Genomic DNA, 23,917 nt, shown 5'->3' with positions numbered 1-23,917 from the left:
TGCTTTTTAATTATGGTGTTGGAGGAAACTCTTGAGAGTCCCGTGGACTGCAAGAAGATCAAACCTCTCCATTCTTAAGGAAAACAGCCCTGAGTGCTCACTGGAAGGACAGATCCTGAAGCTGAGGCTCCAATACTTTGGCCACCTCATGAGAAGAGAAGACTCCCTGGAAAGGACCCTGATGTTGGGAAAAATTGAGGGCACAAGGAGAAGGGGACGACGGAGGACAAGATGGTTGGACAGTGTTCTTGAAGCTACCAGCATGAGTTTGACCAAACTGCGGGAGGCAGTGGAAGACAGGAGTGCCTGGCATGCTCTGGTTCATGGGGTCACGAAGAGTCGGACACAACTAAACGACTTAAAAACAACAACAAAGGGCTGCATGCAATTAACTGGGGGCTGATGTGTTCACAGGACTACAGGCTGACCACCCCTGGTTGCAGGCTACCCCTAAACAGCCAAGGGCATGCCATCTCTGGAAGCTCCTCTGAGAGCATAGTGGTGTTGGTTTTTCCCAGTCGTGAGATTATTGATTATCTGTACGTGACACCATCCCTGCAGTTGCAGCAAAGAACAAGGGGGTAAAGTCCCATTACCCACCAATCAGGTTCTCAAACTAGTTTAGGCCCCAGTGTTGATCTGATATTTAAAGGGAAACAAACCAGTGGCAGGTTATAGCTACATCTGCAAGATAGCTGCTGGAAATTTAATCTGCCCAAGGATCAAGTTCCCAAGGATGGACCTTTTGGTTCAGAATTCTGCTGATTCATCTTTGGTTCAAAACATATATAGGACTACAAAACCAATTTTCTTTCTTTCACTATGTTTATTGAATGAACAAAACAAAAAGAATCAGAAACAATACACAAGATTTGCAAGATTTTTCAGGAATAATAATAATAATAATAATAATAATAATAATAATATAATATTATTTATACCCCACCCATCTGGCTGGGTTTCCCCAGCCACTCTGGGCGGCTTTCAACAGAATATTAAAATACAATAGTCTATTAAACATTAAAAGCTTCCCTAAACAGAGCTGCCTTCAGATGTCTTGTAAAAGTCTAGTAGTTAAACCTGATCACAGTAGCTAAAGAATAATTCAACCAGCTTCTTTGTATAGGAAGTTATGAGTTATTTAGTTTCTTAAGCTCCTTGATATTTCTTTCTTATTAGATGCTCTCTGCTGTTGAGGTTGGGTCTTAGGAGAATAATGTAGCATTTGGGGAGAAAGATGCAACCCAAGAGACCAGCGCCAGAGGCCAAGATGGAGAAGATCTCCACAGCCACCATGAACTTCCCTTTGGTGCTCAGGTAGGTGGGCACAAAGGACACCCAAACACTGCAAAAGACCAGCATGCTGAAGGTGATAAATTTGGCTTCGTTAAAGCTGTCAGGCAACTTCCTAGCTAGGAAGGCTACTGTGAAACTGATGAGGGCCAGGAAACCCATGTAACTCAGGACAGAGTAAAACATGGTGACGGAGCCTTCATTGCATTCCACTACAACCTCCACAGCCATGGAGTAGAAATCCAGGTTTGGGAATGGGGGAGAGGTTGCCAGCCAGATGGCACAGATAACTGCTTGAATGAGGGAACAGACCAGGACAATGGTGCTTGCTAATTGTGTCTTCAAGAGTTTTCTGGCCACGTTTCCTGGCTTGGTGGCCATGAAGGCCAGAACTACCGTGACGGTTTTTGCCAAAATGGAAGAAATGGCAACAGAGAAGGTGATTCCAAAAGCCATTTGCCGGAGAAGACAGATGACTTTTTTGGGCCGACCAATGAAGAGGAAGGAGCAGAGGAAGCAGAGCAGGAGGGAGACAAGGAGGATGTAAGTGAGGTTGCGGTTATTGGCTCTGACAATTGGGGTGTCCTTGTTTTTAATGAAGGTTACCAGGATTAGAGAGGTGATTAGAGAGAGGAAAAGAGCCAGAGAAGCTAAAACAAATCCCAAAGCCTCGTGATACGAAAGGAAGTTGATTTTCTTGGCAATACACTGGTCTTGGTCCTTGCTTGGGTATTGATCTTCTGGGCACTGGGCACAGTTAGCAGCATCTGGAATTAGCAAGCACTATTTGAGTATATCTAATATAGCTTTATTTTCATCCACACACACACATACACCAGGCTGGTGTGCATGGTAGGTGGGGATGGCAGGAGAAGAAATCAGACCCTCGTTATAAATATTCTTTTGTGTTGGCCTGCCCTATTCTCCTTCTTATTGCTCAAAATCTCTGAGATTCTGCTCTATTTTGACCTTTTATTGCAAAAGATCAGAATCTTAAAAGTTACAAAACACATTTTTTGAAACAGGGAAGCAAGCTGCAAAGAAACTTAGAACGGCAAAGTTACTTAGAACTATAGCAAATCCTACACGTTGCAATTCTGGAATATGTTTTGAAAATTCTTCTAGTTACAGCGAAATTCAGGGGGATGTGGAGGCCAGCAGGGCTAAGCAGTAAAAGGACATAATGAAAGAAGTCTGCACTCGCCTATTATGGTTACCAGATTTTTTCCAATGAATCCATTGGACATTTTTTATTTTTTTTAAAGCTGAGTAGCAACAGGGAGTCAGTAGTGGGGGTGGTGAGGCAAAAGACCCTGGGCCCAAGCGCACATGCATATTGTATAAAGGTGCGAAGCCCTCCTTTCGCACCCTGCGAAACATAAATGCCCCCTTCTCCCTTTGTTTTGACAGACCGGGGGAGGCTTGGAAGTCATGGGTGGGTGGCCGTTGCCCAGGAGGGGCGCAAGGTGCACCGTTCCTCTGCCAGGCAAGGTGCAAAGCCCTTCTTTCACACCCTGTGAAACATAAATGCGCAGAGTTTTTACAAAACTGGGTAACGGCTGGCTGCCTGCAACTCCCAAGCCTCCCCCAATCAGTCAAAACAAAGGGGGAAGGGGGCAGGAGATCTGTACTGCCGGACGTCCCCGGTTCCCCTTCGGCAGTGGCGGCAGAAGTGGCAGTCAGCAGCCCGGAGCCAGCTTGGTAGCGCAGTTGGCTCTGGTTGGCTTCAGGAGCTGCTCGCTGCTGTGGCGCCCGCCATTTTTCCTCACTGGAAGTCCCCATATGATGTGTTGCTCACAAGACACATCATACGGGGACTTCTGGGAGGCAAACTGGCGGGCGCCACGCCAGCGAGCAGCGAGCAGCTCCTGAAGCCAGCCAGAGCCAACTGCGCTACCAGGCTGGCTCTGGGCTGCTGAGGCTGTCACTACGATGTTTCCTGGGGATAGATTTGCAAATCTGGGGACATTCCGGGGATGGAATTTGTCCGGGGACAGATTTGCAAATCCAGGGACTGTCCCCGGGAACCGGGGACGTCTGATAACCCTACCTTAACCCTCCCTGGACACAAGCAACTTCTGCACTGTAGAATAAGGTTCAGGGTTGGAACTACCTGTCTGGTTAGAAAAAGTCCCTTCTGGACAGCGAATGCATACATTACAGCAAACCGGCTTCCCTTCTGGAATTTTTCTCCTTTGCCCTGGAGAGCAGATCTTTGCACAGCTTGCAGAAGGTGGGGTCTAAGAAAGGCAGATATAATGAAAGGTTTTCTGCATGGATAGAAGTATTTTAAGCAGGACTTGGAGGTCTTCAAAGGTGGCCCCCTCTTTGCACGCTGGAAATGATGATAAATGTAGGTAAGAGGGCCAAAGCTATTTTGAACCACTGCATGGAGCAAGGTTGGGGAACCTGTGCCTTCCCCCACCCACCAAAAGATTCCCAGATTACATCTCCCATCATCCCTAACCATTGGCCATGTTGGTTGGAGCTGACGGGCATTCAAGTCCATCATGCTCTAATTCTTTCACAAGCTCTGGGACATTCACTCCACCTTGCTAGACCACACAATTGTATCTGGGTTAATGATGAAGTCTTTGCCCCGTGGGGCTTCTGGATCCATCCTCCCAACTTTCACTAAAGCTGTTGACTCATTTCGGAAATAGATCCAGTTGAGAAGATCATAGCCAGAAGATCCCACCACACTGTTGTCCGTGAAAGATACTTCATCTCCAGCACTGTTGTTAAATCGGATGTTCCTCAAAAAGGAGAGAATCTGAAGAACAAAGGAGGGGAGAGGTTTAGATAGCATAGTGACTTTGCTGAGCCTTGACCTATTGGAACGGTATTTGGAGGGGAGGGGGGTATTATTTTTTCTAGTCTTTTGTTGAGTTTAAGACCAAGGGACACAATTTTGCCTGATGAAGGGAGTCTGAGACAGGCGTATCCTCCATATTCAACTAAGTCATTCTAGCAGAAGCCACAGGAAAGATTCCTACTAGCACCACGGGACTTGCCCTCTCCTCCTCAGGCACCATTGCACCCTCCCCAAATCTGTTCTAAAGGGTCGCGAGAACCCCCAAAACAGTGTGCGGAGGAAGGAGAGGCAAGATCATTATTTTTGCCAAGCAGAAATTTGGTTGGGACACCCCTGTTTGAACCTTTCCCAGGATCCAGCTCCTGACTCTCCTGATCACTGGTCCCTTCCTCCTGTTCAGATATTCATTGAGGCCCTGATTTCACCTCCCTCATCCTGGCTTTTGCAGGAAGAGGAAGGGGTGGAGCCTGGGACTTTGGCAAGAGACCATGAAGTGCATTTTCCCTGACTGTGTGTTAGTCTCAGCCCTGCCCTCTGTTGACTGGAGGTATGCAAGGTTGCTCACACACAATAACAGAATAAACAATTTACATATCTAGAGGGTTGGTTTTTTTTTAACTTGCATATGCTTTTGTCTGAGATGAAGACCCCTGAATCTAACCCACCTGACCCTACTTGAAGAATAATGTTGTGTAAACTGGGCCGTTGGCACAATCCAACAGGCTCTTCTTACGTTTGAACTAAACACAGACCAAAGATTTTGGAATTACATCCATTGAGATAATTAACCATGGGATGGAATTAACTTTCAGCAGCAGCCCCAAATAGCTGGTAAGTGCAAGTAATGGTTGCTTTTCATGGCTGGTGTCTACTTGCTATAACACAACCCACATGCTTGGGTGGGAGCAGAATGCAGTTAGATTTGTAGCCCGGAAAAGGAAAAGATAACAGGCGTTATCTGTCAGGAGTTCAGCCTACACTTGAGTAGGACCCTGGCAGAGACACATGCCCGACTGGCATGTTCTCTCCCTCCTGGTCTTTTGTTCGTGAGCTTCAAAAGCTTTCTTCAGCCCGAACATCACAGCGAGTTTGCGCATCATGCGCAGGACAGACCTCAGCAACTCAGCATTTTGGCTAATCTACTTTATTTACATATAAACACACACGGAGCACTGCAACATGGCTCCCTTTCTTTCTAGCATCCGACAGCAAAGAGAAAAAGAACAAAGGACGATAGTCCCACTTCACGGAACACAGTAACACAAACATCCTGTCTCTGTCACTTCCCACTCTGTGGAGTCAAAACATACACTGTCATGTGATAGACAAAAATCCCATGACTGCAATCATAGATCAGGAATTCATAAACCTCCACTCTTCTCTCCTCACCCAGGAAACAACTATAGAATGTTGCAACATTCTTGAAAGGAAGAGAGTGAAGCTATCAAACAGAAGAAATTGAGATCTTTGGATGGTTTTAAAATACCAATCTGTCTCCATCTGTATTGCGACCCCTGACAAAACACTAGAGAACGAATGGATCCATTACTTTGGGAAAGAGTACTTTGGGAAAGATACATCTAAAGAATGATGTTACCTGCCATGGCTGGATAGCCAGAAGTTTCTTGCCCTCCTGCATCATGCCACGAGTGGGTCTCAATGAGTACATGGCATGTAAAGCGTGTGCCACGGAGTAGATGGCATTGTACATGGTATAGCTGTGGCCAGTCATTCCCGTTTCAAACACAGAGGGTGGCAGGTCCTCTAGTTTCTCCTTCCCTGTACACCTTCTCTTTCTAGACGTTTGACCTGCTATCGGAAACCAGCAGTTAAATGCCATTTGCCACCAGTTTCGGAGGAAGACATCTCCCTCGGGCCGGGCTGGATTTAAAGCCAAGAGGAATTTATTAAACCCCTGGACATCACTTGTGTGGACTCTGAAGGACAGAGCACCGTGGAAGAATTCCAGTTCCTTCCAATGCATTTGTGGCCCCAGAGCAGCAAAATCCCAGCGGGCTGTCACGATCCAAACCCTCACACGTGAGGGCCTGAAATCCTTTCTGAGAAAATCAAGTTTATGTATTAGCACGGCTATTTCCTTGTAGTCTGCAGAGATAATCATGGCTTTACTCTGCCACTTAATAAGAGATTTCTTAAAAAGATTAGTTGCTAATCGCTTCATTAGCCGTTCATTTATCATTTCCACCGAGGACACACAAATATCATTCTTCGTGAGCATTGGCATCAGAGTCCGGATGAAATTTTCACCAGTGTCGTCATCGGAAGTGATGAGGCCAATCCAGTTCCATCGGAAATGTAGGAGCAGTTGGACCAACCCGACGTACTGCGGCACTTCGTTGGGATCGATTCGGAAGAAGGAAGGAAGCATCTGTCTCTCAACAGGGCTGAATGAACCATAACCAAGCTGAAGGAAAGAGAAAGCATTTATTCAAAATTTATTTAGATTTTTTGAAATATTTCTAATACACTTTTCCTCCCACGGATTCCAGGGCTGTGCAGGAGAGAGATAAAATTACTTGAAGTACCTTCATGCATTTGTTTCCCAGGTCAGGCTCCAAACTGAATTGGACTTAGATGTGAACAGGCAACCAGCACAGTTCTCTCAAAACCGGAGTAATGTTATTATTGGGGTCCCCCCCAAATATCATTTATATTAAGTCTCCAGAAATGTTTCAAAGAATTTATCATCATATACTATCTTTTTTAACATCCAAAGTTTCTTCTTGACTTCCCATCCCTTCCTGATGTTTACTTTTTTTACTCCTTTTTATTAGCTGTTTTATAATGCATACACTTTTATTATCTAAACCCCACTGCCATTAAACCTTTCAGTAATCCACTGCTTATACTGTATTTCAAATCCTGCCTGTGACTACGTATATGGGTGATAATTTGATAGATTGTCAATCAGTGGTCTCCCTTCTTCCTTAAACACTTCTTTTTTAAAAATAATAATAATGATATTTATTAGAATTTAACATTTACAAGAAAAAAGACAAACAATAAAAGAGTTACAATACTCCAAAAATAAAAGAAAATACAATAAAAAGACAGTACAACAAAGCAATAAAAGAAAGAAAAAACAAAAACATTTAAAAACAAAAACATTTAAAAAGAAAACAGAAAAAAACCACATCCGATATTTTCATATCTTTGTCTTTCATTTACTTATTTCCTCGACTTCCTCACACCTCCCTTTTTTGTATTCTGGTTCAATAAGCTGTTTCAGCCTTCCTTAAGCACTTCGTCATTATGCCCTCTTAGTTTGGCAGCTAATTTTGCCAGTTTCATGAACCATTTGCTCCTACATTGGTAATCCACTTCTTTTGATTTCTGTTATTATTGTTAATTATTTGATTTATATACTGCTGTTTATCAAAAGATTACAGGGCAGTGTACCACATTAATAATATATTTTATGGAGCATCATGTTAAGAACATAATACAGAGCATAGTAATAGACAGCATACTGTATACTATATGAATATAGATATTCATATATATCTATATTCTATATATATTTACCTTCCCGCCGGAGCGGTACCTATTTATCTACTTGCACTTTGCTGTGCTTTCGAACTGCTAGGTTGGCAAGAGCAGGGACCGAACAACGGGAGATCACCCTGTTGCGGGGATTCGAACTGCAATGACCTTCTGATCGGCAAGCCCTAGGCTCAGTGGTTTAGACCACAGCACCACCCGGGTCCCCAGACAAATTCTCTTACCTGTGGAATCTTCAAGATGCCAAAGAGGTATGCCATCTGCATTGATGATTTGGAGCTGAGACCCCCAATGATGGAGAACAGCTTGTCCCGACTGTCACATCGATAGTTGGGAGCCACGTCCCCCCTCGTGGAGAGCAGAGACAGGCTGGACTCATAAGTCGTCTTTGCATCACTGTTATCACCATAGATACGGAAGCCCAGTGTTGTGTTGGGTAGGAGCACGGGGTCCCTGTTGACCTCACTGACAGAGAATGCCAAGGCCAGGATGTGCTGGTAGGTCTTCAGCACTTGACTGTAAGGAGAGTTGTGTCAGAGGAGGCGAGGAAATCCCAAAAGAGGACATGTCCCACTTACCTTCATCCGTTCTTTCCAGATGGAGGGAAACATGGTTTAAATTAAATTTAAATTAAATTTAAAGTTCCGTATCCACGTTCTGGATCTTTCCCCATGAAAACCAACTCTTTGAGGATCAACTGGAGCAAATGTCCATCTGTAGAAAACCCAAATTGACATTTGCCCAATTCAGCTTTAAAGAGTGAGGATTTTTTTGGTGGGGAAAGGTTGGGGCAAAAAATCCCCCAAAATGTTTGCACATAGAGCATTAAGGGTAGACTTCTGGCTGGAGCGAGAGGAGTGAAAGGTAAGTGTGGCTAATTGGCCTCAATCCAATTAACAACATTTTCACCCCTTTACTGCTTGAATTTAGGCAATTAATCTACCCATATCACTTGCATAAGATTGCACAGTACATTTCTAATGAAATACTTTTTTAAAAAGGCATATTATTCTTTCATTAGATGCCAGATGGCAAGATGCTGTGATTGATGCAGCCACAAAACTCCATCAAGTCACATTTTGTGGGATCAGTTTCAATTTTTTGCAGCAGCCTGGCGACTTTGATAGGATGCTTGTGTTTAACGGCATGCACACATTCTTCAACATCAACTTCGTTGGACTGGTCATGTTGTGCGGATGCCTGATGATCCTCTTCCAAAGCAACTACTCTGTTCCGAAATTAAAAATGGAAAGCGTAATGCTGGTGGTCCACAAAAGACTCCCTCAAGGCAAATATTTAAAAAATGAAGTATACACAGTGACAACTAGGTAACACTGGCCTGCGAGCGCTCCAGTTGGAGAACAGCCTTTGCCAAAGGTGTCATGGGCTTTGAGGACACTCGAACTCAGGACGCAAGGGAGAACCGTGCTAGGAGGAAGGCACGCTTAGCAAATCCACACAGTGATCGACTCCCGCCCAGAAACCAGTGTCCCAACTGTGGAAGGACGTGTGGATCCAGAATTGGCCTCCACAGTCACTTACGGACTCAGTGTTAAAACCGGGTTTATGGAAGACAATCTTACTCGGCTATGAGGGATCACCAAAGAGGAAGAAGAAACGGCATGGCTTTGTCCAGCCCATGGAGGTATCTCCCCTGAACTGGCCCAGGTGAGGTAAACTTTGCCGACCCCTGGTATAGAATAACCATAATAAGCAGCATTAGTTGGGTAGCTGGAGACACCATGGAGATGTGGAGGAGAAGTCCAAAGTTATTTGATTATTTACTGTAATTTGTTGTAAACTTTTTCGAAATATAAAAATAAAAATTTTAAAACACAAAATTTATGACCTCTCTAGCCTCTTCTTTCTACAGCCGCCCAGAGTGGCTGGGAAAACCCAGCCAGATGGGCGGGGTATAAATAATAAATTATTATTATTATAATCAGTGACCAGCCAGAATCATCTGTTTTACACACAATCACATTCCACTCCCTCCCGCTTGCTATCTACAACAAAAGCAACCCCAAACAAATAAAGGCTGTCTGAGGTTGCTCAACAGGAAAGGAGAAGAAACTTAAGCAGCAGCCTTAAAATCTCTGCCTTCGATACCAGAGGTAGTGGACGCAGTCTTCATGATTATCAGCCATTTATGACCTTGAATGTGAATTTGTTCAATTCCCTTTAAAGCTGTCCAATCAGTACAACATGCATTTGAGAGTGCATGCAGGAGGGTGCCAATGCCTCAGGTGGGTCCATTCTCCCTCTCCCTGTAAGCTGCAGCTTTTGAGGGCAAAGGCATGTACACCAGGTGTAGACCACGCAGGCAGAACAGCACAGTTTGTCAGGCTTTCCACTGCCTGACTTCTGTGTAAGAGTGCAATTAAGCTGCACTGGGGAGGAGTTGGAGGAGAGATTTGGAAACCACTTGGAGCTGGTGTGCATTTAGCAATTAGTACTTCCAAGTCTAGGGGTGTTCCTAAACCACTGAGCCTAGGGCTTGCCGATCAGAAGGTTGGCAGTTTGAATCCCTGTGACGGGGTGAGCTCCCAGCTCCTGCCCACCTAGCAGTTCAAAAGCACAGCAAAGTGCAAGTAGATAAATAGGTACCGCTCCGGCAGGAAGGTAAACGGCGTTTCCAAGCGCTGCTCTGGTTCTCCAGAAGTGGTTTAGTCATGCTGGCCACATGACCCGGGAGCTGTACGCCAGCTCCCTTAGCCAATAAAGCGAGATGAACGCTGCAACCCCAGAGTCGTTCGTGACTGGACCTAACAGTCAGGGATACCTTTACTTTTACCTTTATTGCTTTATTACAGCAAAGGTTCATTTTGTTCAAGTAGATTTTCCCTTAATGTTGGTATTCGAAGCAGACTGCTTTAATTATCTGCCCTGCTCCAGGTTCAGTTTAATTTTGCCAATTTGTTTTACTGTACTTCTGAATGCTCTTGGCAACCTTGGGCAACACTTTGATCAGTGGAAAGGAGAAGATAGAATTGTTTTCCCGTATGTTTACATAGAATAAATAGTAATAATAGTAATAATAATAATAAATATTTTCTGTTGGCGAGCCTAGCAGCCTTCCCATCATGATTACTTTCATGATGGCGTTACTTTCTCCACCATAAACAGAAGCACCTGCCCGTATGGACAATTATTTGGAGATGCCATGGTTTGCTTTTCAGTAACCAGACAATTAAACCCCTGTGTTGTAAACAATTCTCAGTAATATCCAAGGCAACACGATGACCAAGTACAACAATGCAAAATCAATATAAACTCTTTATATAATCTATACGGAACATAGAATATGAAATATATGAAATATGTACTCTCTGCAGACCCAATAAACAGAAATCTTATAAGTCTCTGAAAGTCACAAAACGTGCACTCCTGATGGATTCTCTTGAAAACATAGAGCGAAATAAACATAAGTCTTATAAGTCTCTGAAAGTCACAAAATAGGCACTCTTGATGGATTCTCTTGAAAACATAGAACCAAATAAACATAAGTCTTATAAGTCTCTGGAAGTCTTTGTAGACTATGCAAGTCTCTGAAAGAAGCAATGGTTCAGATTCTTATCTGGTGAAGACAAGCCGCAAAGCTTTGTTTTATGGTTTGTTTTTCATTCTGGGAAACAAGCAATTTATTTATTTATTTACGGCTATTAGCCCATAAAATATGTACAGAAACAAGCAATATTGCTAATGCAGAAGAAGAAGAAGAGTTTGGATTTGATATCCCACTTTATCACTACTCGAAGGAGTCTCAAAGCGGCTAACATTCTCCCTTCCCTTCCTCCCCCACAACAAACACTCTGTGAGGTGAGTGGAGCTGAGAGACTTCAAAGAAGTGTGACTGGCCCAAGGTCACCCAGCAGCTGCATGTGGAGGAGCAGAGACACGAACCTGGTTCACCAGATTACGAGTCTACCGCTCTTAACCACTACACCACACTGGCTCCCTGGATGCAGATCCCTGGAAGAAGCCCTCTAGTCTACAATGATATTAGAGCAACCCAAATCCCTCCCCAGAGTTTCCATGTACGTACTTAGAAATGTATATGTCCCGTTCTCGGGGTGACAAATTAAACATCTGATTTGTGTGTATGGCACTGCTGAAGCGTAAATGTCCCCCCACAATGAGATCTCCTGGCCTGTAATAGTCTTCCTGGAGTTCAAAAGGCCTGGTGAGGAGACACTTGGTCCTCAGGGACATCTTGGTGGCAGCCTGAGGAAGGAGCAAAAAAACTAAAACCCAAATCATGGACGGCAGAAAGAGACCCTCGCCCCACTTGAACAGAATATAGGGGCCACCAAAAGGTCTCAGCCACGGATTCAGAACATTGGGGGAAATGACCAGACGTCGGAGTGTCTGTCCGGTATCTCACTCCCCCGCCTTGCAAGAGTTCAGGGCGTATTTATCACAATAATGTTTTGCTCTGGATTTCTTTGTTGCTGAGTTTCTGGGTGGAAATCCACTGGGATTCAGCAAGAATGACTGTTATTTTGTTAATTCCAGGAGAGAAAAACAATCCCAACTTCCGGAGAAGCTCTTTGGAGCTTAATGGGAAGAAACACATGTTTTGTATTGCTCACTGGGATGCATGGGCTCCGGGATTTGGCCGTAATATGTATATGTATATGTATATGTATATGTATATGTATATGTATATGTATATGTATATGTATATGTATATGATGTATGTATATGTATATGTATATGTATATGTATATGATGTATGTATATGTATATGTATGTGATGTATGAATATGTATATGATGTATGTATATGTATACGTATATGTATATGATGTATGTATATGTATATGTATATGTATATATGATGTATGTATATGTATGTACATACTTTCTGTGGTTTGGGGGTGGGTTTTTTCAATAATAATAATAATAATTATAATTCCTCAGGAATACTGGACTATATTTGCTGCTTCATATATATATATATATATATATATATGTATATATATATATATATATATATATATATATATATATATATAATATTATATTCATTATATATGTGTGTGTATATATATATATATATAATATTCATTATATATAATATTTATTATGTGTATATATAATATTTATTATATGTATATAATATTTATTATAGAATAAATTATTTTATGTAATATATAGTATGTATTATTATATTATGTATTATATACATCATGTTTGTGCGTTTGTGTGTATGATATCTCTCCCTCCATATTTGACATCTGAGGAGATGGCGTCTAAATGGGTAATGGAAAGCCACATTGGTTTCTCTTAGAGACTCCCCTCAGAATTCTTTTAACCAGGCTTGCCATGTTTCAAAAAATAAAAACCAGCGCACCCTGATGTCCGCAATTTTTCGATGAACTTCTCTAAGATCCAGGACAAAGCGCCGCCTTTCAGAAATTCCCCCTGGACATCAATTTCACCTTTGAAATCCTGGTAAAGACTGGGTGGGGAAATCCGGACATTAGGTGTTTCAATTATACACCAATGTGTGTGTTGCCTTGGAATGTTACCCCACATACATGGGGGGCTGCCTGTAGTATAAAAAACAAACTAATCTAGATAAAAATAAAAACGAAACAAGGAAAAGAAAAGAAAAAAGTAAGATAGAAGAAAACACAAAGCCCTCTCTCAAAGGAGTCACACAGGGCCTTTCACACAGGCCAGCCATCACCTTCATGTGCCTCACTAAACCAGAGTAGAGGACGTAAACAAAAGAAAAGAAAACATAAGTAAAAGCAAAGCAGAGAAAAAGAAATAAGAAGAAACTGGAAGAGAACAAGAATTTCAAAAGAAAAAGAAAAAAGAGGGAAGAGAGGAAGAAACAGAGTGGACTTCCAATTCTTCGTCCATCGATTATATATTTAAAAGTTATTCAGAATATTTGAAGTGCTCACTCCAGGATGGTACCCATGTTCACTAGGCAATATTTCCCCAATCTTCAGACAACTCAAGTTCATTCATTTCCCTTTCCACACAAAAAGTTAAAGGGGGCTCTCCAATTGTTATTATTGCTAAATGTCAATATTAGTCTCTGGTATGATGGAAAAGGGGATGACAGAGGATGAAATGGTTGGACAGTGTTCTTGAAGGTACCAGCATGAGTTTGATCAAACTGCGGGAGGCAGTGGAAGACAGGAGTGCCTGGCATGCTCTGGTCCATGGGGTCACGAAGAGTCGGACACGACTAAACGACTAAACAACAACAACAACAACGATGATGATGATTTTATTAGGAGTTTAAATTGTTTATAATTAAAAACATTGGGATCATGCCACTTACAGTCCTCAAATTTTCAACAATCAATAACTTGAATGCTTAACAGGCTGACTTATTCAATATCTTAAAGGAAGGAAGGAGAAAATCAACATGCACGTTAAACACATTTAATCTGTAAAATGAACACAGTTCAAATAATGCAAACTTTTCAAGGATCTGCAAAACATTCATAAAAGCTCTCCAATACAAGCTTGCCCAACCAGGCTCCCTCAAGATATTACTCAACTTCAACTCCCATCATTCCTGACCATAGGCTGCTGGGAGACCAGAGGATGTTGGAAGGGAGACAAAATACCAACTAAAATAGAGAGGCAGACAAAATTATTTGACTTTGTAGAATTGGCAAAGATGCCAAAAAAGCCACCCAGAGTGGCTGGGGTATAAATAACAATTATTATTATTATTATTATTATTATTATTATTATTATTATTATTATTATTACAGGGGGAAATCAGAAACCAGACAAACCAAAAGTTTAACAAATAATGGGATATATACAGATTATATTTAAAAGAAGATTGTTCACATATGAAATCTTTGACATGCTTTGATTAACTTCTGCAATGTTATATGCTACAAAGATTATAGCTATTTTATGATAAATTAAATTTATGATACAATATGCAGTCAACAAGGAAACCAAGGACCCATACTGAGGGTGATGGAAGTCTCAACGTATGGAAGAACTTTATTTTATATGTAACGTTATTATTATTTTTGCATTTGATGTGATTTGTTTTTTCTTTGGTTGTTTTTGTGGTGTATGGATTCAATATTTTAAATCAATAAAGATTAAATTGCAGAGAATGTTGATTGAGGTGGTTGTTTCATGTTTACATTTGATCTAGCAAGAAACTTGGTCTCCCTACTTCAAGCAGAATTAAGTGAAATAATTACTCATCTTAGTCTTGGAGGTGATGTGCTCCCCAAAGAATGGGACACAAACTTGAAGGAAGGGCTGGTGGTGGAGCCCATCTCATGACCAGGCCTAATAAAAAACACTACTAGGAGATTTTGAACTATTCTGGGGCAATTGGTGGCAGTGAATTAATTACAGAAATATAGGCATGTATACTTGTGTGTGGAAACAAGTGAGGCTAAGGGAAGCAGGATCCCTGACAGGAACGCTGCTGGATCTTTTCATCACCTAATACCTGTTGGGATGCACACTGCAGTCTGAGGGAGGTGCTTGAGACACAAACATGCCTACTGGAGCCTTCTGAAAAATAATAAACCCAGTTATTAGTAAGTAAGCTGTGGTTCCAGTCCAGATACTGGTGAGACATTCTAGCATTAAGGTTCAAATGCCATGCTTATTTTTTGTGGTCAGGTGCTCCTTCATATTCAGATCAGGTCTCAGCAAAATAATGTAGCATTTGGGAATGAAGATGCAGCCCAGGAGCCCAGCACAGGAAGCCAAGATGGAGAAGACCTGCACGGCTACCATGTATTTCCCCTTGGTGCTCAGGTAGGTGGGCACAAAGGACACCCAAACACTGCAGAAGACCAGCATGCTGAAGGTGATCAGCTTGGCTTCATTGAAGGACCCAGGCAGCTTCCTGGCTAGGAAAGCCACTGTGAAGCAGGTGGCAGACAAGAAGCCCATGTAGCCAAGGGATCCATAAAACATGGCAACAGACCCTTCATTGCATTGCAGGATAATCTCTCTAGGCTGGGAGTGCATGTCAGAGTCTGGGAATGGGGGAGAGATGCCCAACCAGATGGTACAAATGAGAACCTGGACACTGGAGCAGGAAATGACAATGGAATTTGCCAGACCCTTCCCCAGCCATCTCCTCACCCTGTTCCCTGGCTTTGTGGCCAGGAAGGCCAGAACCACAGTGATGGTTTTTGCTAAGACTGAAGAGACAGCAACTGAGAAGATGATGCTGAATGCAATTTGTCGGAAAAGGCAAGTTGCTTTCCTTGGCCAGCCAATGAAGAGGAAGGAGGACAAAAAGGAGAGCAAGAGGGAAATGAGGAGGATGTAGGAGAGGTCCCTGTTGTTGGCTTTGACTATGGGAGTTTCCTTGTATTTAATGAAAATTCCAAACACAATGCCTGTTGTTAAAGATAAGAAGAGGGTAAGGGATGTCAGGAGGATTCCCAAACATTCTTCATAGGACAGGAAGGTTATTGCTTTGAGGACACATTGATTTTGCTCCTTGTTTGGATGTTGATCTTTTGGACATCTGGTGCATTCATCAGCATCTGCATAGAGGAAAAGAGACTTCATTATCCTGACATCAGTCACCTGCAATGGTCTGAGTGCTGTTACAATTGAGGGGGAATGGTGAGCATGTGGGAGAGAGCATGAAAAACACTGTTTTATTGGCAAGGAATGAAGCAAATGTTCACTGGTAGAGAAGTCCCAATCCTTGACCTTATCACCAAGAAAGGATCTTGTGGAGCATGACTAAAGAAACTTTCTCCGTGAGATGTTTAAAAGCTGCTTTTGTTAAGACTAGACCAGAGATGGGAACTTCTAGCTGTTGGGTCAAACTTGGCCCAGTTGGTCTCCACCTTTGGTGATGTCGTTTTTGTCAATTGTCTGGTGGGTAAGGGTGGAGTTTCAAAGGAATACTGTGGAGTTTAAGCAAGGCAGGCTGTAATCTGCCAATCAGCTGACGGGTGATATCCTGTCCTACCTTCCCGAGTGGATATTGTCCCTTCTAAGCAGGGAGCACAATCATAGCAGCATGGAGGCCTCCCTTCTTGAATCTTCCTGGCATTTCCAGGGTGACAGCTCTGTGTACATCTTGCATGAGGCATGGCCTAGACATGAAGAGAAAATGTTAGGAGCATTTGTACCTTTGGAAACAGATCAAAGTATTTTGGAAGGATCCTGTAAAAAGGCATCTTTGCTTCCAATGGCCCCAACTGACCCCAGGCCCTATTTTGGAGAGATTACTTTTCTTTTCTTCAGAGCAACATGGCAGACAAACTTTTTGGTTTTTCTGATTCTTTCCCTCAGCACTGCTCTGTCACTTTTCTATGCATACAAGCAACCAAGGTAAACAAGATTAATTTCATTTCACTTTTAATTTGTATACCGCCTTTCTATATGCCAGCTGAAAACAACAGGAAAGATCACACACATAATAACAGTGTGATCCAATGCACAAAGGTCACAATAACTTTAAAATAAACAACTTGCCTCTAATAAGACTTTAGGGGAATTTAGGGGAATCTGGCCTCCTGCAAACTCATAACTGTATGTTTGCCAGCCTCTGAATTTTTAAATCCCTTTGTGCCTAGATGCTTGGCATTCAGGCTATTGGTAGTTTAGGAATGGAGTTGAAAGTGACCAGCATGCTCTTCTGAGGTCTGGGAGATTCTCAGAGAGAGTGTGGGCTGCTTTGGCAGTAAATCACAAAGGTGTAGGTTGAACTCAGTAACCCTTGCATCACATTAAGGTTGGGCTGTTATGTATCTTTATATTAAAGACAGCATAATTTACATATTTATTATAACAATATCAGACCTGAAAATGCTTAGAAACTTGTTCAGCCTTATATTCTTGAACACTGTAGTGGTATTGGTCATGCCGAAAACTAAACTCTCACATAAGGTTGTTTACAACATTTGATTAGAGTGTTTCCATAAGACACTTGCCATGTTGGTTGAGTGCTGGGGGCACTGGCTTGCTTGGAACCTTTTTTAAAAAATAACTGCTTTAGTGCATCCCAGGTTCCCTCCCACCTAGGGCTGAAGGAGTAAGAAGAAAGGTTGTGGCAGTAACTACCGGAGGGTAAGACCCACTGGCCTCACTGCAGGGCTGTTGTGTTGCTGTTGGGCAACGAAGCGAGTGCGGGAGGGTCTCTTAAACACTCCCCTCCACACTTCATTTGAGAGAGCACCAAGTTGGGGCAAGCTGTTCTACTCTGCTTTGGAAAGTCTCCTATTCCCTGCAACATTGTATACAGTCTTACTCAAGATTGTACACCATTAAGCACAGTGGTACTTAGTTCCAGGGAAGTGTTCGTAAGCATACACTCAAAGCCTCATACTCTATGTATTATGCATTATTGTTATTATGATTTATTGAATTTGTATACCGCCTTATACCTGCAGGATAAAATAACAGTATAAAAACACAAAAATACATAAGCAAAATAAAAACATAAACAACCCAATAACCTCCCCCTCCTGCCGCCAATTGAACATGCTATTAGAGTCAGGAGTTCAGCCTACACTCGAGTAGAACCCTGGCAGAGACACATGCCAGACTGGCACGTTCTCTCCCTCCTGGTCGATCATTCGGGAGCTTCAAAAGCTTTCTTCAGCCCGAACATCACAGCGACCGATGCCAACCGATGACATCGGCACACTTAGGGATCCGCAGAGTCATTGCAGCTTGCGTAACAGATCTCAGCAACTCAGCATTTTTGGCTAATCTACTTTATTTACATATTTACACATGGATCACTGCAACATGGCTCCCTCTGTCTCTAGCATCAGACAGCAAAGAGGAAAAGAACAACCACTTCACGGAACACAGTAACACAAACATCCTGTCTCCGTCGCTTCCCACTCTGTGGAGTCAAAACATACACCGTCATGTGATATACAAAAATCCCATGGCTGCAATCATGCAGCAGGAATTCTAACAATTAGCACATAGTAAAATGAAAAATATAATTTATGCCACCTTCTCAAACAGCTTGGGCCATACAATTGCTTCCTTGTTAATGGTGATCTTTTGATCTGAAGCTGTCTGTCTCTCTATTTCCCCAATTTTCACTCTACCACGAGAGTTGTTAGGAAAGAGCACCCAATTCACAATATCGAAGTCAACGGCCAGTGCCCCATTTTCATCCAAGTACTGTCCATCAGCTGAAATATTAGAATAGAGATGCACTTCTTTCAAGAATGGATGAATCTATGACGAAAGAGGAAGCTGTGATCTGGACTCATAGAGACTGTGATTTATTTTTAGGTCCCCTCATTCTGCTTCAACATTTAGGGGAGACCAAAATCATCATTATTACATATATCAGGAAGGGTTAAGTAAGAGTTTTGGAATATATGTAAAGATTAATCAAGATGGATTTATTAATCTGTATAAAGAGGCCTATCCAGTGGCATTGGTCACCCTGCAAGTCAGAGATTATAAGGAAGGTTAGAGGTGGAAAGCACTGATTGGAGATTTCTTCCATTTGTCTTAGTTTTGGAGTTGTGCAGTTGAAACTGCAAGCTGCAAGGGGATAGATATAGATATAGATATAGATATAGATATAGATATAGATATAGATATAGATATAGATATAGATATAGATATAGATATAGATATATAGATATACTAGAATAGTAGTGTTTGCATCCATAAAGTAATTAATTCATGTTTTTTGGAGTTAGGTCAATTCCTGGTCTTCTAACTAAAGCCTGGAAAAAAATATCTGCCCCTATATTCTTATTATATGCAGATTCGACACGTTTTGCCCTTTCAAAGCTGCACTGATTTGGGGACCGTTTCTGTTGTGCTGCTCCTGTGACTCTGGTATTCCCTTGCCCTAGATGGCAGAAACTCCGATGGATTTCTGCCAGTACTTGAAAACAATGCTATTGGATTATGAAGAGTGGATTATACATGATACATACATACATACATACATACATACATACATACATACATACATCCCTGCTATGCTTGACTCTGAATGCATGATACTGGGGAAAGGGGCATAACTCAGTTGCTAGAGCATCTGCCTTGTATGTGAAAGGTCCCAGGTTTAACCCCCAATTTCATTTCCAGGTACCCCTGGGAAAGATAACCATCCAGAAAAAGTGGAGGACTGCTGCCCATCGATCAATAAGAGACCATACTAAGCAAGAGAGAGAGCCACATTCTGACTTAGAGTAAGTCATTCAACTTGTTTTTATTATTGGTTGTTAGCCGCCCTGAGCCCAGCCTTGGCTGGGGAAGGCGGGGTATAAATAAAATTTATTATTTATTATTAAGGCAGCCTCCTATGTTTCTGCTGCTAGTCATTGTAGACAGGACTGAACTAGATGGATCATTGGTCTGACTTGGTATAATGCAACTTCATAGGCGATTCTAGGGCTGGGGAAATGAACTGCAGTTTGCAAAAGGGAATGGACATACCTGCCATGGTTGTAGCCTTAGAAGTTCCAACCTGTCTCCTCCACCCACCACTGGAATCTGCTTTGATGTGGACAAATATGCTTTGTTTAAGGCCTGAGCCACGACTTGGACACTATAGTAATTGATGTAGCTGTCTTGGGACTGGATTCTTTCAATCTCTTCCTGGGGGAACACCCCTAGATTCTCGTTCTCCCTGCATCTTTTCCAATCCCTCACAGACAATACATGCTTTGAATATGAACAATCAAATCCTTTCCCCCAGGTAGTAGAATACACTGGCTCATAGTAGTCATATTTTGTCCTTTTTTTGGTCTTCATTACAAAGGACAAAGAACCATGGGCGTACCGGAAGGCTTCAGTTTCATATAAGAATATTGTGTTTGGAATAGCTGTGGTTATCCAAACTTTCCCCCCAGTTTGTATCCTTTCAAGGAAGGATTGTACCTCTATGATTATATAAAGTCCATCTTGAAAGTCTGCATAGTAAACAAAGACATTGACTTGTCTCCACATGGCAGGTGCTTCATGGGGTATCCACAGCCAGGTTTGTAGTAGTACTTTTTTTGAGAAGGCAACACAAATCTCATTGCTGGTCATCAGAGGTGCCAAGGTGCTCAGGAACATTTCTCCATTATCATTGTCTGGAGCAAAGAGTCCAATCCATGTCCACCTGAAAAGCTGGAGGAGTTGGACTATCCCCATGTACTGAGTTTCTTCATTTGGGGCCATTTGGTAAACAAAAGGAAATTGGGCTTTATCGGGAAGAACAAAGCCATAACTGAGCTGTTATGGAAAGGAAAAGAGACTGAGCTTTTGTTCTTCAGGAGAACCTAATGATCAATTTAATTAGCATTAACTTCAAGGATTTTAGAAATGATAGAATAGTATAACTTTTTTATTTAAACATTTTCTATACTGCTTAACTGCAATAGCCTCTGAACATTTTACAAAGATGCAATACAAAAATTAATACTAACACTACTAGTAATAGTCTGTCCCCATCAATGGTGTAGCCACAATGGAGCCTCTGGACTAGGTCCAAATAAATTGCATTGCAATAATCAAGACTTGAGGATTCCAATGCAATGATCACCGTGTCCAGACTATACATTAGTGTCACAATGAACGGTAGATTCTTATCTGCTGCAGCCTTCATCCGCCTTCACAGCCGTTGTAACATACCACTTGTTATCTCGAAATTGAAATACTTTATTGTCACTTGTACAACTTGTATACAGTGAGATTACATGAGCACCCCCCCCCACTCAGCTCTCTTAGTCTTAATAGCCCTCGTTTGCTGATGCACACGCACCAAACCCGAAAGACAGTTGCCCTGTTGTTATCTTTTCATTCAGCAGCCTAACAGCCCAGGGATAGAAGCTGTTCTGTACCCTGTTGGTGCGACTAATCATGCTTCTATATCTTCTGCCTGAGGGCAGGAGATCAAGAAATGCTGGCCAGGGTGTGACTCATCCCTGAGAATTTTCCTCACTCTCCTGAGGCAATGTTCTTCCACTATTTCATCCACCTGCTCTGCCATTAAGGACTTCTTGGATCATTCTTTGTCTAGCTCCTCCCCACGGTCCTTACCACCTTAGGTGACCCTACTGGGAGTATGAAACTCCTGATGGCTTCGCTCACAAGGGTCATGGGAATGTGAAAGCCCACTCACCACGACAAGGTGATGATCCAGCAAGTGAGCCAACTCTTCATACACGTGATCCATCAGGGTAACCAGGGCCTATTCAGTCCCAGCACTGCACCTGAATCCAGACTGTAATTAAAATTAATATCCTCCAGAAACCCACAAGCATGATTTGAGCACAAGAGCATTCTCTCCCCATGTGGTTTCCAGAAACTGGTATTAAGAAGAATCACTGCCTCTAAGTGGGGAGGCAGAGCACAGCCATCATGGCCTTTCCTCCATGAATTTCTTTGATCCTTTTTTAAAAAGCTATCCAAGTTGGTGGCCACCACTGCTTCCTGTGGGAGCAAGGTCTTTCGTTCAACTACACTTTCACTTCATGAAAAGCAGTGTTTGTACAATGATGGGATGTACAAAGCAACGTGAGCAGTAAAATCAGTTACATTATCCTAACATGTTTGTTGGGTGTGTTTGACTTGAACCTACTTCTTACCTGTGGGATTTTGTAGATGCCCAGCATGTTTGCAATGTGCATGGAGATGTCGGATTTCCCCCCTTCAAGAATAGCCAGCAGATTTTTCCATCTTCCACAGCTATAGTTTGGAATGTTGATTTCCCCACCCGCAAGGAGGTCGGTCAAGCCATCAGAAGTTGTTCTTCCATCAAAAAAGGTATCATAGATGCTGTAGCCAAGGGTGATGTTGGTTAAGAGCTGGGGGTTATGATTTATCTCCTGAACGGAAAGTGGGAAGGAAAGAATGTACCAATCTCTCCCATTCACCCAACTGCAAAAAAGTGTGTCACATTGTCACCCTCAATTCAGTGAAAATGAAAGTCACATTGCTCTGGGACAGCTCAGATGGCACAGCATGAGACACCTAACCTCAAGGTTGCCAGAACCTTAATAAGCCCTTTTCCGTAGACCTCCTTGGCTGCTCCACCAGAACCAGTGGTTGATAGCTGTCAATTTATCAAAGGACCACTCCAGGCATTATATATCTCACAAAAATTAGTCACCAGATAATGATTTACATGTCTGTAGTGGGGCTCTGGGAAGAGCATATCCTCACAATATCCAAGGAGTTTTTGGGATGCTGGGCTATGCTGAGCACCTGAGAAAAAGTCCATGAAGTCAAATTGAACCCCCAGGCTGCTTTGCACCTGCCTGAGCATAGTAGATGTATGCAGTTGTGTAGATTACATTGTGCCTGGGGGGAAAAGGAGTCATGCAATTCTCTCCAACTGCCGTTGCACCCAGTTATAAAGGAGGAGCCTGACTTTCATAGTGGAAGGAGAGTTGCCTTATCATTTGCTTTTTTCCATGAGAGAAGCAGCCTCTCCTCTATCTCCCAACAAGGGCAGTGAGGCAATCCTGGGACACTAATTCTGTGAATAAACTTCCAGGAGATTATTTTAGATTGAAAGTGGGGAACATGGACTGAGCATTCAACCTTCCCCAAGGGTCCATGATATACACTGAGAAAATTTTACTTTACTCACTGGAAAAACCACAATTCAAACATGCCTCCACAGTATTTGCTACATCATCATCATCATCATCAGTTTAGGGTACTGTCAATGAATTTATTACTTAAATAACATTGTATAACACGTTGAAACACTGCTTTTCACCAAAAGAAAAGACTTATAGAAATCTAAGAAGCAACATTCCATTAATGTTTAGAGCCCAATAAAGTCCAATCCTAGCTTCCAAAAGTTTCATACCAGAGGTGAGAAAGCAAGGAGGGCACTTGTTGCTTTTGTTTAAAATTATACTCCTACCCAGATTTTCCAAATATTTGAGCTCCTCAGTGGTCATGGTGCTCAGAATTAAAGGGAAACAAGCCAACAAACAAGGGATAGTGATCTATCAGGGGTACCAGAAATGACCCTGATATAAGAGGAGAATTGGAGAGTAGGTAGGAAGCAGAAATACACCAATACAGCATTACTTACGACTCAAGCCTGCTTAAGGGGGCGCTGGAAAAGGAGAAGGGATATTGACCTCCAATTAATCCTGAAGATATGACTCCAGCAATGAGGTGGTCTCCTGGCCGGTAATAATTCACAGCAAGATTTTTATCCTGGATGAGATTCAGCTGGCATTTTGCCTTCTGCTGCATCCCAGAGGTTGCAAGAGGCAGCAACAGGAGCAGCATTATCATTCTTGGTCTCTCTGCTACACTTCCCTCCCGACTGGTCCTCCTAAATCCATAGCCAGTAGATCGGAAGAAA

At 42.4% G+C, this 23,917-nt stretch overlaps 1 protein-coding gene across 1 annotated transcript; it reads right to left on the bottom strand.

Moving 5' to 3' along the window:
• Positions 1-959: 959 nt before the first annotated feature.
• On the bottom strand, positions 960-23,847 carry LOC310758066 (vomeronasal type-2 receptor 26-like; the record flags this gene model as incomplete). Its single annotated transcript, XM_083604004.1, has 10 exons — positions 960-2,060; positions 3,407-3,533; positions 3,845-4,066; positions 5,706-6,533; positions 7,855-8,146; positions 11,676-11,854; positions 18,607-18,813; positions 20,038-20,820; positions 22,176-22,467; positions 23,639-23,847. 10 exons carry the CDS (start codon positions 23,845-23,847, stop codon positions 1,150-1,152), a joined length of 4,050 nt encoding a protein of 1,349 aa, XP_083460130.1. The 3' UTR covers positions 960-1,149.
• Between the last annotated feature and the right edge of the window lie 70 nt (positions 23,848-23,917).

This window comes from Podarcis filfolensis (genome assembly GCF_964270895.1).
Source record: "Podarcis filfolensis genome assembly, chromosome: 2".
Taxonomy (NCBI): Eukaryota; Metazoa; Chordata; class Lepidosauria; order Squamata; family Lacertidae; genus Podarcis; species Podarcis filfolensis.
Note: the sequence above shows the minus strand (reverse complement) of the source record. Positions and strands in the feature narration are given on the sequence as shown.